A 17,333-nucleotide genomic window follows, 5' to 3' on the forward strand; every position below is an offset into this window, starting at 1 on the left:
TTTTATCTGTCTGGGCCTCAGTTTCTGCCTGTGGTGGTGACGGTGGTGGTGGTGGTGGTGGGATGAACTGGGAGATGGGGATTGACCTACATACACTAATACGTATAAAATAGGCAACTAATAAGAACCTGCTGTATGAAAAAATAAATAAAATTCAAAAATTCAAAAAAAAAAAGAATGTTTACCAAATAGAGTGATCTGACCTAGAGTAGGCCCCAGTTCAAGGTAGCCTTTATCCTTACTCTTACTATTGAAATCAGAAGTTTCATGTCAGAGGCCTGATCTTTTAGTGAGATGGCTTTCCCGAATCTGTCTCATGGTGGGACAGGGAGTCAAGTGTGAGACCAGAAACCCAGCTTCTCAGGAGCGGGAGGGAGGGCACTGATGCCCTGGTGATGATTCAGAAATGAGCACCGGTGCCAGGCGGGCCAACATGAGACAGAAAAGTTTCTTCATGCGCTTATTTGTTTTTGTTTTGGGTCCATTCTGCTGATAAACCTCCTCACTCAGAGGTTATTACTGCAAATGAAAAATACTGGTAAACCAGTATTTTGGCATTAGCGTTCTGAGTGAGAGCTCCAGTGGCAGGGAGGGGCTGAGCCATGGTTGAAGGGTTTCTTTGTGTTGACTGGGAATGCCTGTTCATCACTTTGTAAAGTTGGCTGAGGGTCTTCAGGTTATAGTGGAAAACCTTAAGAGTCACATGGCAGCTTTTCCAAAAGTCTTTATTGCTGGAATTTCACTGGCTTCATGCCCATCCAAGCAGCCTCTGTCAGAAGGAACCAGAGCAGCTGTGACATGTCTGTTCAGGGCAGTATTGCATAGGCGTGAAGCAGTAGCTCCATCTTCCCAAAACCCAGTAAAGTCCCCTGTCACGGCACAACTGAAGCTGAAAAAACTTGAATTACTGCCTGCCGAGCTGGAAGGGCTCTTAGAGCTCATCTCATCCAATCCCTTCGATTTCCGGCTGAGGAATCAAATCCAGAGATGTCTGAGGACCTGCTCAAGATAACGCAGCTAATTAGGCTCAGAGTTAAGACTCAAGATGGAATACAAACAAACACTTATATTTATTAAACTTCATGTCGATTCCTTGTCTCATAAACTTGTATCTCTCTGCAAAATACTTAAGACAACAGTAAGCTGGGATAAGAGAAATTTGTGAAATTGTGTTAACATGTTTGGGGTTGTCTTCATATTCTCTGAAACCACAAAAGGCATTTGATTAGTTTGCAGCCAATTTGAGAATTTGTATTTATTTTCAAATGGTGCTTTCATTTTCAGAAGTTAAAGAAATCATTTTTTCGTATTCAGGCTTCAAAAAGGCTGGGGGGGCTTTCGATACCTATGGCGATGGTTCCTTATTGCCAGAGCCACTGTTAGACCAAGTACTGCTTGGAAGGCAATTCGAGGCAATTTCAGAGGAGCCCCATGTCATGTCTCTCTGATTATAGTACGTGTGGTTGTCAAGCGAGAGAAACCACATCCCTTGGTGAGCTCCACAATCAATGGGCTGTGAGCAGTCAGTCAGGCTCACCGGGAACAGCCTTCCACTGTACTTAAGACACAGGACTTACCCCCAGATCAAGCTGCTCAAAATTGCCTTTTTACTCAAGATCAAGCATTTCAGAAGTCATGCTGCACGCAGTAGGGGAACTATTAAGTTGTAATGAAATAGAACAGCTGCAAAGAAGAAAACAAATGTGTACTTCAAAGATGCAAAGGAGTGTCTTCATCAGGGCCCTGTTCAGATGTATCTTTTCTGCCATGAAGATTCTTCTAATTTTCATTTTGATATGTTTTCCTTTTCTTAATTTTAAACCACGAACTCTCCTGTGCCAATTAACAAAAAGTGAAATAGAAGTCAGTCACTCCCTAAATTCCTCTTAGATGGCGAACATTCTTTCTCTAGCCGTGGTTGCTTGCATGCTGCCTCTTCTAATCTGAGACCCTCACTGCAGGCAGTAATCAAATTCCTGGAGATGGGGTCAGGGAAAACTCAATCCCAAGTTGTCCCCATCCTTCCCCCCTGAGAGATCATGCCTATGTCAGTCTTGGTTCCTTTTCTCCACCCTCATCTTTGTCTTTCCCTCTGTTTAGCTCTTTCTTTATACCTTGTAGACTAGAGACATGAGCATATGAGATTCTTCCTCCCTTCCCTTCTCTTTCTTGGTTACCTTATAGACTTCTCTCCTCCTACACCTCTGTTCATTATATTCTCCCTCCCATTTTGTTCCAAAAATCTACCTGTAATGCATGGCTGATAAGCATATTCATTTTGCTTATGATTAACCTCGAAGGAGGAAAACACATTTTGGTGTGTTTTCAAACTAAAGAACCACTGCCAGAATACGTCTGAAAGTTCGCTTTGACTTTGCATTAAAGTATTCATTTCCCACTCCCCACGGCCCTCACCTCGTCCTTCTCTAATTAAACTTAATTTCCATGTTAAAAATATTTTAAAAAATTATTTCTAGCTCACGTTTTGAGTGCTAAACTACCGTGTTGCGTTCCACTGCCTTTTCAATGCAGATGTACCACAGGAGGTAAATGAGCCCTTTTGAAGTAATTTTGGAACCTGGCCATTTTTAGAACATTGTTTCTATGAGAAAATGAATTCCCAGCTTTTAGAACATGATTTATTTTAAGTTGGGTATTTCCTCTCTGTGTTTGGTACAAAAAAAATCTTTTTGACGTGGTGACATAAAATCAAAGAGAGCTGACTTGGTTTTTACCTTGTTGAATATTTTCATAATACAGGAAAATTAACCTGTTTATTTCTTACATTTTATTGTGTTTTGTATAACGTTCTAGAGACCTTGAGATGCGTATTGTTGGTAATTCATAATTTTTCATAACCAGAGATACGCAGAGACTGCAGTTGTACACCATTTTCTGTTTTTCCCCTCTTCCTGGGCACGTGGAGAGACTGTATTTTCCAGTCTGCCTTGTAGCTAGGTGTGGCCATGGGAGTGGGTACTTGCCAATGGAATACGAGTACAAGTGATTCGAGGAACTTCTGCCTTATCTGCTTAAGAGGATCTCCCTGGCCTGAGACTCCCTCTCTTTCCCCCACGTAGCCACCTGGACCAGAGCAACCCTGCAAGCCAACTGTGGATGGCAGAGTTATTACCAGCCTGGGTCTCCAGTGACTGGCTGGAGCAGAGCTGCCCACCAAGCTGGGACACTTGTCTTGCACTGTTACCTGGGAGACAAATGAACTTCATTGTTCTTTGAGCCACTGCATTTTGGGGCTCTTTTTCTTACAGCAGTTTAGCCTACTCTATAAAACTACTACAAAAATTATTTTACAAGATGTCCTATTGTAAAGTATTTTACCAAAATATACTGAATAATCAAAAACTACATAAGCAAAAAGTAATTTTCTTCCAAAAACAAAACTCTAGACATTTTTTTTTGATTCTGCTAGTGTATTTCTCTATATATTAAGAAATGGATAAGGCTAATTTAATCCTCGATTCAAACATAAGAGTCTGTTTACCAAAACCAGACATGTTTTCCAAAGAGTTGTTATTTGAAAGGAGTAATATGTTCTGGCTTGCATTATATCTATTAAAGGAAAACAAGTAAAAGAATACCCACCTCAGAAGCACATTTGTTTGATATAGTATCCCATAATAATCCCATTTTAATTAGGGCCAAATTCTGCTTATGATCAAATGCAGTCTCAAGAAACAAAATTCTTCCAGGGTCACGTTATAATACAATAGTGAAAGAAGAATAAAGCAAGGTTAACATCATTGAATTTCAAAAAAGAATTATAAATTGGAATGAGGGTAGAATCACACACATATTCATGGTTTATTTTTTATACCACAATTGGTGTATCTAATGGTACTTCTTTGCTGAATATTTTTGTGTATTTGTTGGTGGCTTCGTTTTTCTCACAAAGTAAAGTAACATTTGTAATTTAGGTTTTTCATAAAGTTCTTCCATTAGAATATATATTAAGATAATCTAAAATATGAAAGTTAAAATAAATAGTGCCAAATTGGCCCATGGCTAAAAAAACAAACATCTAAGCCCTGAACGACGTAGGGATGAATTCATTCCTCAAAACCCTAAAACGGGAGAGTTAGGAAAAGGGGTTACGAAAGAATCTACGACCTTAATAACATTAAAAAAACTAAATGAATATTACAGTATTCTTCGTAGAACTCAGAACTCTGGGTGAATTCTGAGACAAAACATTTAAGAGGATAAAATAGGCATTAGCTACAGGAAAATAATCCATTCTCTCTGTACATATTTTTAACTAGTAGCAAATTCATCTCACTGTATTTTTTAAAAATTTTCTTTTGTTTTGTTTGGCCACGCTGCACAGTTTGCAAGATCTTAGTTCCTGGACCAGGGATCAAACCCGCGCCCCCTGCAGTCGAAGTGGGGAGTCTTAACCACTGGATCGCCAGGGAAGTCCCACTTTTTTTTTCTTTAAATGCAATACTGGACTTTAACTCTGTCTGCCAGTATCAAGATTATGATAAGTGTAATCTAGATCTTCTTTATGCATACGATGATGTCTACTTCAACCTTAAACTGACATCTGTGGAACTTTGCTCTAGTAAACATTCCTTCCCCTCTTCCACCAGTTCCTGGCTGCCTGACATAACCAGCCGTCAGACAAGAGAACGTACTTATAGCATTCTGTAAGGGGGATAGAATGCAATATGGATAGAATGCAGTGTGGGATAGAATGCGATATGGTCTGAAAAGAATCAAGGTTCTTAGGTTTTCTACTTCTCGGTTTCTGTGTTTAAAAATATAAACCCACAGGGACTTCCCTGGTGGTGCAGTGGTTAAGAATCTGCCTGCCAATGCAGGGGACACGGGTTCGATCCCTGGCCCGGGAAGATCCCTGGCCCGGGAAGAACATGCCGCGGAGCAACTAAGCCCGTGCGTCACAGCTACTGAGCCTGCACTGTAGAGCCCACAAGCCACAACTACTGAGCCCATGCGCCACAACTACTGAAGCCTGCGCACCTAGAGCCTGTGCTCTGCAACAAGAGAAGCCACTGCAATGAGAAGCCCACGCACCACAACGAAGAGTAGCCCCCGCTCGCCACAACTAGGAAAAGCCCGCACACAGCAACGAAGACCCAATGCAGCCAAAAAATAAATAAAATTAAATAAATAAATAAGTAAAATTGAAGTTGCTTTAAAAAATATATATATATATGTATATATATATAAACCCACATTATAGTAACTGACCGCTGTGTGACAATTCATCTAGAGTCTTTGTCCAAAGAGTCTTCTAATGCTGGCTTTAGTGCTACTCAACTCTATGACAGATCCAAGCTGGGCCTCCACTTCCTTATCTGGACATGGGAATACTTTATTAATATTTGTTTTTCCCAAGCCCACTCTAGAAGAAGTCTGTACCTGCAGGAAATTACACGGCACACAACTCTTCACTTAAAGCAAAAATAAAGACAGCCTTAAAGAGGAAACAGTATCACGATGGGGAAGGAGGAGTAAATGGCTGAGGGGCATGTGACCGTGGCAGTGCCTCTGGGATGGGTCAGCTGGTCGGAGGGCCAAATCCAGCCTGCTGCCTGCTTTGTTAAGAGCTAAGAAAGACTTCTCCATTTTTAAATGATTTTTTTAAATTCTGAAGAAGAAGAGTATTTCGTAATACATGAAAATTTTATGAAATTCAAATATTAGTGTCTATAAATAAAGTTTTATTGAAACACAGACATGCCCTTCCATTTATGTGTTGTGGCTGCTTTCACACCACAACAGCGAGAGTTCAGCAGTCATGACAGAGACCGTACAGCCTGCAAAGCCTAACACATTTACTAGCTGTCCTTTATAGAATTAGTTTTGCAAACCTTCCTCTAGAATGTTCAAGGTAGAAATGTCCAGTGGCAGTTGGAATTTAGATTTTTGGAATGATCCACAAGAAGCAGTAGTTTAAAATGTGGGAGTTGAGGAAGTCAAGAAGAGATTCGAGAAAAGAGGTCTGGAGAAAGCACCTGTGGAAGATGACTTTGATAAGTTGGGAGAGGAAGGAATCCCTGAAGGGAGGAAAGAAGGCACAGGTAGAACACGGTGGGTGTTCCAAAAGCCAAGCAAGGAGTGAGTTGGTGACAGCAGACATGTCAGAGAGATCAGGTAAACTGAAGATAAAACAGTTCACTGGATTTGGTGACTAGAGGTCATTGGTGGCCCCCGAGAAAGCGATTTCTAGGAAACAATGTGGCATTTGCCAGTTTTCAAGAGGTCCAGGAGCAAACAGATTTGCCCTGGAAAGGAGGCCAACATTTGTCTGCTTGCTTGCTTGCTGTTTTTCATAGAATACTGAGAGTGTTTGTAGGCCTAACAGAAGCATTCAAGAGATGGAGATGAAGAGAGGAGACAGAGAGCTGAGGAAAGGAATAGAGAAAAGGTTGAAGGGATGCCTAAGTTGAATATAGAAGGGGCACAGCTCCCTCTGAAACAGTGAGGAAGGTAAGAGTGGACACACAAAGAAAATTTGAAGGGGGAGGCCAAAAAGGGCATGATAACATTAAGTGGCAAGGTTAACTACGTAGAATAAGGAAGCTGGAATAACAACGGGGCATTTCAGGAGGGTAAACCAGTAACCATCGTGCGTGAAGCTGTACAAAGTCTACTGGAGTGTCTGAAAGGACTGCTGAGGAAAAGTATTTGATATGGTTTTGAAGTCTTTCCCAAAAGTTTGGTAGCTTAGGTGTGGAGATGGAAAAGAAGTTGAAAGAGGCTAAGATTAACATGAAAGACTCCAGAAAAGGTAACACGTGGAATGACTGTTCAAGAAGACAGTGTTGAAACCACTTGTCCTGGAGTCCAGACTGGTTGGTAGAGCAAGGGAAACCAGAGGGAACTTGACCAGCTAGGATTAGAAAGAAGACTTAAGAAAGAAATGAGACCGAAGTGTCATTTCTGTAAGGTGAAGGAAGTACAAAAGATAGAGATCAATGAAGATAAAATCAGAAAGGAGGACTTCTATCATCACTATCACCAAATGAAAGATCTTGGAATATTGAAAATAAGGTGTAAGATCTGGCTGTCATGGGGACTATGGGAATCTCAGAAGAAATCTGAAGATGCAGCTGCTTTAACCTGGAAGGCTCTTGTTCCTCAAGGTTTCTTGTCCATGTATGTGTCCCAGGGTCATGTAGGTGGAAGGTGATCAGAGACCAGATAAGTGATGTCTGAGCTGTTTCCAGTGGGAGTAGATCACAGAGAAAAGTCTTAGCCAGAGAATCTTAACTTGAACCTAAGGGGTTTAGTTGAAACTGAGTAGTCCTTTGGAATGGAGCTGAACAATGACTCAACTCATTGACTTTGGCTCACTGGGCACCCTTTCCCTCCCTCCCAGGGAAACTGAGATTGAATGAATAATAGCTGTGAAATGCCCCTTTGAGAACAAGACTCCTACACACTAATAAATACTAAATGCTTTTCATTACAATTTAAGTGAATGACTTGCTTCCCCTCAAAATGCGTCATAATGAATGGCATGAGAAAGAATGACATTTCCCCAAAATGTTGCACATTAACACTAATTTATTATAGACTCATGAATGTCTATAAATTTTGTTGATTGAAAATTAATTTGCATCAACATTTGAGGAATGGTAGGAGAGAAGTTAATAAGTACCTGAACCATTCAATTATTTGAAGTACCTAGACTTAGCTAAAATTTACTAAAGGATAATTTAAAAACTTATTCATCAAATTAAATTGTGACATTTGGGGGTCATTTGAAATGAAAAACATCTTTTGTTTTCTCAGCTCCCATTTTACCTCTTCTCCCCTTGCCCCTGGTCCCAATCCCCATCCCATCCTTGCTGCCCCTAGATATTCTTTCAAAGGTTCGGCAGTGGTAGGAAGGAAAATATTCACATATTCCAGAAAGCAAATAATTTCTTGGTCTTCATGACATAAGAATACTAACTTTCCCACAGAGAAGCAAATTGGATGACAATTTTAGGATAATTGAATTGCCTGATGCTTTTCAAGTTGTTCGGAAACCAGTGCTGTGAAAACCAGTTTTTTTCAGTGCTACCTGTAGTTTCCTGTGCTAGGAGATTTTCTATTTACCCGTTAAAAACAAAACACAGAGCAAAGGCTTGCAGATTTGTGAGTGGGTTTATGTTATACAGTGGCTTTGAAAATGAAAACTTGGTAAACTAAATTAAAACAAACTGAGTTGCCCGAATTTTCAATAAGTTAGGTATAATAATTTGGGGTGGACAAAAAAAATCTGTATAAAAGAGACCCATAGATCTTAATTTTAAATCATTTGAGGGCCAAATGGTCACCCTTTCCCCCCCCTTTCTGGATGGAGATGGAGGGTATCAGGGCTTTCAGGTATGAAACAATTGATAATGATACCAAACAAAATGGTTGGTAATCACAAAGAGAGTAAGGCACAAAAAGAAAAGTATCTGGGCAGAGACAAATCATGGAACTGAGCAGAAACTGAATAATGTTGGCCTCTGCTTCTGAACCTTGCCCATGCATCAGAATTACCTGGAGGGCTTATAAAAATACAAATTGCTAGCCCCCACCAACAGTTTCTGATTCAGTAGATCTGGGATAGGGCCTGAGAGTTTCCTTTCCACCAAATTCCCGAAAGATGCTGACACTGCTGGTTCTGGGACCACACTTTAAGAACTAAATTTAGGTTGATTTAGGGCAGTGTCTAAAGACAGAAAGAAGAAATACGAAAGTGTGGAAGACAATGATGAGAGATAGAAGAAGCCAATTTATTGGAGGAAATTAAAGGGAAGAAGGAATTAAGACAACAGGTGATGACTAAATTAAAATTAAGAAAAGCAAAGGAAGGTAAGCTTTAATTGAATGCCAAGTCCTGTGCTAGGCACTTTACATTCACATTCCTGCCAGGTAGGTAAAATAACGTCCAGAAGAGGAACAAGGTGTTCAAAAACTTGACAAATATGAGTGGATAATGATGACTATAGTAAAATAGCTTTGCAAGGTCAACACAGTTAAAAAACGGTCCTGAGTTCTAAGCCACTTAAGAGATAGACAAGGAGAAAGATGGAGATCAGAATACCATACTTATTACTGATTAAGTCTGGGAGGGATGATGTGGCTTAGGAGTGCAGCAACGGTGGGGTTCCCAATGCTGCTGCTGAGAAACAGACCAGTCTATTGGGCCAGGCCAGGTGGACATGTTTCCTCCTGTGGGGCCCTCCCCTTGGAAAATTTCCAACATGGAAGATAAGACATGAGTATGGGCATTACTGTGGCCATTCCTCAAGGAAGGAGAGCATGGCAGGGGCTGAGCTTTGCAAGCCCTATGTACTCTTTTCAAATTTACCATTCAAATAATTTGCTTTTCATTCTCTGAGGCAGAGTGGTGAAAGAGTAAAGAGGTTGGGAATGTTACATGAACTGAGGTCTCTCTAGATGCAAGGAAAAACATCAGGAGCCTGGAATAAATATCCTCTCCCTATAGGTAGGTGAACCTAGCATAAATGCAGACTCTTTCCCTCTAAAGCCTGCTCCGTTTCAACGATTCTGTTGGTACTTCCCTGGCAGTCTGGTGGTTAAGACTCTGGCGCTTCCACTGCAGAGGGCACGGGTTTGATCCCTGGTTAGGGAACTAAGATCCCGCGTGCCACACTGCGCGGCCAAATATATATATATATGATTTTGTTGCTTCTAGAAAGAAAGCATGACAAAGATTGGGGAGTAGTAAAGAATCCCAGGAAGATGCAAGATGAAGGAACCAATACCGTATTTTGGTAGCATGGTAACTTGAATTACTGGTGCCCAACAACAGGGGATTGCCTGCAAGACTAAACACTGGAAGTGGGCCTGGCTGGTGGCCGGGTCAGTATCCCGAGGAGAGGCTGGTTGATCTAAATTTCACACGTGGCTTCCGAGTCTGCTTCTGTCTGTGGCCATTTTGACTAGTTTTCGTTTTCTATATTCTGCTGGCCATTTAGTTTGTTCCTGAGGAAAATGTCTCAAATTGACATTTGGACACATTTGGAAAGGAAAAAAAGCACTGAAGAGCAGCCTCATTGTACTTAAACAGTGTGCAATCAGACTAATATTTCCAGTAGTTCAACCTGCTATGAGTCCCAAGTCATCACATCATCAGAGGTTTGTGCTCCGTGGCCGTAGACGTGCAGAGCCTCTTCAGTTCTCCTTCCGCCCTGTCGCTGCGGTGTCAGCTTGCGCTCCGGGAGTTCCCGCAGCGGTGCACACGGCCTCCTACAGTGGATGAGGGTGGGCTGTCCCTCATGGAGGGCTCTCACCACGTGACTTTCCAATGTGCTCGTGCTTAGTAGAGCACCTCCTTGGCACAGTGAAAGTTTTTTAAGTTGGACTTTGTTGAAATGCCCCTGGAGGCACATTTTAAAGCTGAGATTTTAATTACAGACCATTAACTACTGCTGCGTCTGTGTCTTTGCGTACCATATATATAGTTCTAGGGCCCTTGAGGATTTTACCCCAACAGGTGAAGTTTTATGTGTTCAGTGGATTTTTGTTGTTGCTGTTTAAGCGAAAATGTTTGAATTCCGATAATTCTTGCTAGGAACACAAAAGAGGAAGCAGAAGATGCCCAGGAACTCAATAATTGAGTGGATGAAGATGAATATAGGAAAAAAAAAACAGCAGGAAAATGGTATCTGAACTGACTGAAGTACATAAAGTCCTAGAACCTTCACACATTTTTATTACTCAAAGAATTCTATTTTTATTTGGCAAACCAGAGGGTTTATATTAGTTTTATTATCTTATGGTTGGGATGATCAGCACACTTAAACCTGAACTCAAACCTAAACCTGAACCTGAACTCAGACCTATAGTTTCGTCAAAATTTTAGCTAAAAATGAGAGAAAAAACTTTAAAAATATCTCTTTCAGAAGTTCCAAACACCTATATAAAATTCTTAACACTTGGAAAAATTGTAAATTTACAAGTATTAGTTACCATAAATGAGTCTTCCTGATTATTTTCTTAACATGAGTAAAATGTCTTCAGAACTTTCTTCTCTTGAATATTCACTGCGGTTAATGAGTGTTCAGTGTAGTTTATAAATGATTGTTTAAACACAGAGATAGGAAGAAAATGAAGAGACCAAGCTTCTAGTCTACATTCTGCCATAAACCAGTGGTATGATCTAGGGGCCAGTTAGTGTTCTCATGATTAAAATACCTGTTGTAGAGCATTCAGAGGTATCTCATAAGGGTAAAAATGAGGTCATGTATACAAAGCACTGAAAAAAATTTAAAGTGTTATATGACTTTTAAAGTAATCAGCATCATTTAAAATGGACGAATAGCATAAACTGAAGATGTTTAGCTTAGGGAAGGTAAGACGGAAGTGGTAAAGCAAAAGTGTCTTCTGATACTTGAGAGCTGCTCAGTTGATCTGGAGGACAGACTTTAAAAGCGGGTGGAAATTACAGCCCAGTAGTTTTCAGCATAACATAATAAAACAACTGTCTACAGCAGTGGAGTAGATGGTCTTGTGAGAGCGTGATCCAACTGTCCATGACAGCGTGCATGCCAAGTTCCTATACTGATTGTCAGAGATGCCTTTTGTGACATTAGCTGCTATAATTTATTATTGGACCAAGAGCTCTGTAAAATCCTTTCCAACTTTCAGAGCCTTAGTTCCTGGGTTCATCTAAAAAACTAATCAATGAATTTTGTGGCAGTTGATTCTATTGATAATGTTTATATGACAGGATACAATCAAGTGGAAAAATATATTCACTTAGGTGTACCATGAAGATCCTAATGTGTTCTCCAGAGAACAGTGGTATTTCTAGAGCATGAGAGGGATGTATGCTTAGTGGGGATTCCTTAGCCCTCCCAGAAATGCCTTCACTAAGCAGCAGTGCTTTAAACAATCATTTGATGTTAGCAATAAAAATCCAATTGAAGTTAGTATATACTATATTATACCGTATTCTTTTTCTTCACGTGAGAAATACCTTTGGAATTTAAAATCAAGGAAAGCCTTTCTTTTTCTGAGGAACTAGAATATTTCCTTATTCCAGTAACAAAGCTTTGTAATTTAGTGAGCCCATTGTCCTGGCTGCTAGGAAGCTCAAAGCAGATTTGAAATAACCATGGCAACTCTGACAATTCTCAGAGTTGGCATTCTTACATTATCTCTTTTTCCCTTGGTCTGAATTTTCTTTCTCTTTCATAATGTTTTAAACTGTTAAAAAATTTTTTTAAAGATGGTCATACTTTTAAAGTAGTCACTGTAGATACCTTCAGTTGATTTTGCAAAAAAAGTCTTTTATGCTCTTCTTTCTTTAGCCAACCTTGCTATTTTCCACATAGACACAGAAGCACAAACACACACACACGCCAGTGTACTATCTTCTTCTTTTCAAAATATGCAGAAAATAAATTTAATAAAACACAGTAAATTATTTTCAGCTCTGAAGGGTTTGACAATCAAATAAATCTGATTATGTTCTCCTTGCAGATGATGCCATATTTACCTAAAGATCAGGATGGTTTGTTCTTTCTTGGTCTTCTAAGGGCTACAGAACCTGTGAAATATGTTACTTCACCATCCTCATGAAGTGTTTTAGTGATGGCCAAGAGGTTTTGGACAGTGAAGAATTTAGGACTCTTTTGAAGCTTATGACAAACGTTAATTTGAAGTTCAAAGATGCATAGTCTCTGCCAGTTTTTCTTGCCATTTATTTATTTATTCAAATTTTATTCCTGTACTCCTACCCGCATTCCTGATGATAGCACTTAACCCTTTCATAAAGAAGCTTCCTTTTGTCTTTTTAAGTTCCCTTGGAGTCAACTACTAGATAGCATGGACATTCTTTTGCTTTTTCAGAGAACTCTGGAAAGCAAGCAGCTTCCTCTTCATGGCCGAACCTGCCACAGGTCTAACATGGTAAGTTTTTGTATTTCATTTTGATACAGATTCCGTAGGCCCTCTGTTGTAAGCAACTAAAATTTTTTGAAAAGAAGTTATCTTTTTAAAAATTTAAATATAGTTGATGTAAAATATTGTGTTAGTTTCAGGTATACTACATTGTAATTTGACATTTGCATATGCATTACAAAATGAACACCACGGTAAGTCAAGTACCATCTGTCCCCATTCAAAGTTACTACACTATTATTGATCATATTCCTTATGCTGTATATTATATCCCTGTGGATTATTCATTTTATAACTAGAGATTTATACTGTTAATTCCCTTCACCTGTTTCACCCAACCCTCCACCTGCCTCTGCTCTAGCAACCATCCATCTGTTCTCTGTATCTATGAGTCTGTTTTCATTTTGCTTTGTTTGTTTGTTTTGTTTTTTAGCATCCACATATAAGTGAGATCAGACAGTATTTTTCTTTTCCTGTCTGATTTATTTCACTCAGCAAAATGCCCTCTAGAGTCATCCATGTTGTCCCAAATGGCAAGATTTCATTTTTAATGGCTGAGTAATATTGCATTGTGTGTGTGTGTGTGTGTGTATCACATCTTCTTTATCCATTCATCCATCCATGGACACTTAGGTTGCTTCCATATCTTGGCTATTCTAAATGATGCTGCAATTGCAACATTGGGGTGCATATATCTTTTGGAATTAGTGTTTTTGTTTTCTTTGGGAAAATACCCAGAAGTGAAATTTCTGGATCGTATGGTAGTTTTATTTTTAATTTGTTGAGGAAACTGCATACTGTTTTCCATAGTGGCTGCATCAATTTACAGTGCACAGGATTCCTTTTCCACCATATCTTCGCCAACACTTGTTATTTGTTGTCTTTTTTGGATGATAGCCATTCTGACAGGTGTGAGATGGTATCTCATTGTGGTTTTGACTTGCATTTCCCTGATGATTTGAGACGTTGAGCATCTTTTCATATGTCTGTTGGCCATTTGCATATCTCCTTTGGAAAAATGTCTAGTCAGGTCCTCTGCCCATTTTTGAATCAGGTTGCTGGTTTGTTTGATGTTGAGTTGTATGGGTTCTTTGTGTATTTCAAGTATTACCCATTATCACATGTATCAGTTGCAAATATCTTACACTCAGTAGGCTGCCTTTTCATTTTATTGGCGATTACTTTCACAAAGTGAAAGCTTTTAGTTTGATATTGTCCCATTTGCTTATTTTTGCTTTTGTTTTGCTTGCCTGAGGAGACAGATAAAAAAAATATATTGCTAAATCCAATGTCAAAGAAATTACTGACTATGGGTTTTTTTTAAAAGGACTTTTATGGTTTCAGGTCTTACATTTAAGTCTTTAATCCATCTTGAGTTTATTTTTGTATATGGTGTGAAAAAGTAGCCCAGTTTGATGCTTTTGCATGTAGCTGTCCAGTTTTCCCAACAACATTTATTTAAGAGTCTGTCGTTTCCCAGTTGTATATTTTTGCCTCCTTTGTTGTAGATTAATTGACCATATGAACTTCAGTTTATTTCTGGGGTCTCTCTTCTCTTCCATTGATCTATGTGTCTGTTTTTCTGCCAGTACCATACTGTTTTGATTATTGTAACTTTGTAGTGTAGTTTGAAACCAGGGATTGTGATACCTCCAGCATTGTTCTTTCTCAAGGTTGCTTTGGCTATTAGAGGTCTTTTGTGTTTCCACACAAATTTTAGAATTGTTTGTTCTACTTCTGTGAAAAATGCCATTGGGATTGCGTTAAGTCTGTAGATAACATAGGGTAGTATAGTCACTTTAACTATATTAATTCTTCCAATCCATGAGCACAGTGTATCTTTCCATTTGTTTGTATCCTCTTCAGTTTCTTTCATCAATGTCTGATAGTTTTCAGAGTACAAGTCTTTTACCTCAGTGGTTAGATTTACTCCTAGGAATTTTATTCTTTTTGATGCAATTGTAAATGAGATTGTTTTCTTAATTTCTCTTTCCAATAGTTCATTATTAGTGTATAGAAATGCCACAGATTTCTGTATATTAATTTTGTATCCTGCAACTTTACTGAATTTATTGATGAGTTCTACTAGTTTTGGGGTGCCATCTTTAGAATTTTCTATATATAGTATCATGTCATCTGTAAACAGTGACAGTTTTACTTCCTCCTTTCCAATTTGGATTCTTTTTATTGCTTTTTCTTGTCTGATTGCTGTGGCTAGGACTTCCAATACTATGTTGAGTAAAAGTGGTGAGAGTGGGCATCCTTGTCTTATTCCTGCTCTTAGAGGAAATTATTTCAGCTTTTCGTCATTGAGTATGATGTTGGCAGTGGGTTTGTCATATATGACCTTTGTTATGTTGAGGTATGTTCCTTGTATGCCTACATTGTTGAGAGTTTTTATCATAAAATTGATGTTGAATTTTGTCCAAAGCTTTTTCTTCATCTATTGAGATAATCATATGATTTTTATTCTTCAATTTGTTAATGTGGTGTATCACATAGATTGATTTGTGGATATTGATTTGTGGATAAATCCCACTTGATCATGGTGTATGATCATTTTAATGTACTGCTGAATTCACTTTCCTAGTATTTTGTTGAGGATTTTTGCTTCTGCATTCATCAGTGCTATTGGCTTGTAATTTTCTTTCTTTTTTTGTGTGGTGTATTTGTTTTGGTATCAGGGTGATGCTGGCCTCATAGAATGAGTTTGGAAACAGTCCTTCCTCTTCAATTTTTTTTTTTTTTTTGAAGTAGTTTGAGAAGGATAGGTATGAACTCATCTTTAAATGCTTGGTAAATTCACCTGCAAGGCCATCTGGACCTGAACATTTTTGTTGGGAGATTTTTTGTTTTTGTTTTTTTAATCACTGATTCAGTTTCATTACTGGTAATTGGTCTACTCATATTTTCCATTTTTTCTTAAGTCAGTCTTGGGATATTGTATGCTACAAGGAATTTCTCCATTTCTTTTAGGTTGTCTGTTTTATTGGCATATAATTGTTCATAGTAATCTCTTATGATGCTGTTCATATTTTCTATTTTTTCCTAAGTCAGTCTTGTGAGATTGTATGTTTCCAGGAATTAATCCATTTCTTCTAGGTTGTCCATTTTATTACCATATAATTGTTCATAATAATCTTTTATGAGCCTATGTATCTCTCTGGTGTCAGTTGTAACTTCTCTTTCATTTCTGATTTTATCTATTTGGGCCCTATCTTAGTCTCTATTTCACTTGTTTCTGCTCTTTATGATTTCTTTCCTTCTTCTAACTTTGGGTTTTGTTTGTTCTCCTTTTTCTAATTCCTTTAGGTTTAAGTTTAGATTGTTTATTTGCTATTTTTCTTATGTCCTGAAGTATGCTTGTATTGCTGCAAACTTCCCTCTTAAAACTGCTTTTGCTGCACCCCGTAGATTTTGGATCATTGTGTTTCCATTTTCATTTTCCTCCAGGATTTTTTGTTTCCTCTTGATTTTGTCAATGACCCATTGGTTGTTTAGTAGTATATTGTTTAGACTCCATATGTTGGTGTTTTTTTGCAGTTTTTTTCTTGTAGTTGATTTCTAGTTTCATGCCTTTGTGGCAAAACCTGGGGCCCAGGTTCAGGTTCAATCCCTGGTCGGGGAACTAAGATCCCACAAGCCATGCTGTGTGACCAAAAAAAAAAAAAAAAAATAGAATATCTAATTTTATAGGTAATTTCCTATTTTTGACCTGTCACTATAAAATTTTTTTAACTTTATAATCATTATTGTTTTCAAAATTACATGAAGTATTTTTTAGAAGTGTCAGTGCAAGGTTTACAAAAGATTTCTGACACTACTTAAAATTATATCATTTTAAAAAATGACAATAAGAAGTATATCTATGAAAAATTACATTGTAATTTTATGTATTCTTATTCTCACTTGTTTCCTGATTAAATTTGCTAATTAGTTCTGTAAATAATATTTTTAATTACACCCACTGCTGCCATGTTCCTTGGGATGTGAAGGCTTGAAGGCTTTCTGCCTCTTATATCTTATAAAGATTTTGTAAAAAGAATTCAGATGACTCTAAGGGTGATTCATAAACCACACTTAGATAAGGTTAATTTTCCTTCATCAGATTTGGGGTGGGGGGATAGTTTTAATCTCTCAGTGATATTTAAAAACTCAAAGGCAGCAAGATTGTAAAATTAATTCTGGGTTTATCTTGATAATTTTTTCAATTGTAAAGTTCAAAAATTATTCTTTTTTTTTGAATTTTATTTATTTATTTTTTGTACAGCAGGTTCTTATTAGTTATCTATTTTATACATATTAGTGTATATATGTCAATCCCAATCTCCCAATTCATCCCACCACGCCCCCTCCACATTCCCCCCCTTGGTGTCCATATGTTTGTTCCCTACATCTGTGTCTCTATTTCTGCCTTGCAAAGCGGTTCAGCTGTA

At 38.4% G+C, this 17,333-nt stretch overlaps 1 protein-coding gene across 6 annotated transcripts in view; it reads left to right on the forward strand.

Moving 5' to 3' along the window:
- The window catches only part of LMNTD1 (lamin tail domain containing 1), a 437,115-nt gene that overhangs the window by 10,752 nt on the left and 409,030 nt on the right, over nt 1-17,333 (forward strand). For all 6 annotated transcript variants that reach the window (XM_082419810.1, XM_082419814.1, XM_082419811.1 and 3 more), the window contains one exon: nt 12,847-12,906. In XM_082419810.1, coding sequence (XP_082275936.1) covers nt 12,904-12,906 — 3 coding nt within the window. In that variant the 5' untranslated portion in view covers nt 12,847-12,903. The remainder of the gene's footprint in view (nt 1-12,846; nt 12,907-17,333) is intronic.

This window comes from Balaenoptera physalus (assembly GCF_965194825.1).
Source record: "Balaenoptera physalus genome assembly, chromosome: 13".
Taxonomy (NCBI): domain Eukaryota; kingdom Metazoa; phylum Chordata; class Mammalia; order Artiodactyla; family Balaenopteridae; genus Balaenoptera; species Balaenoptera physalus.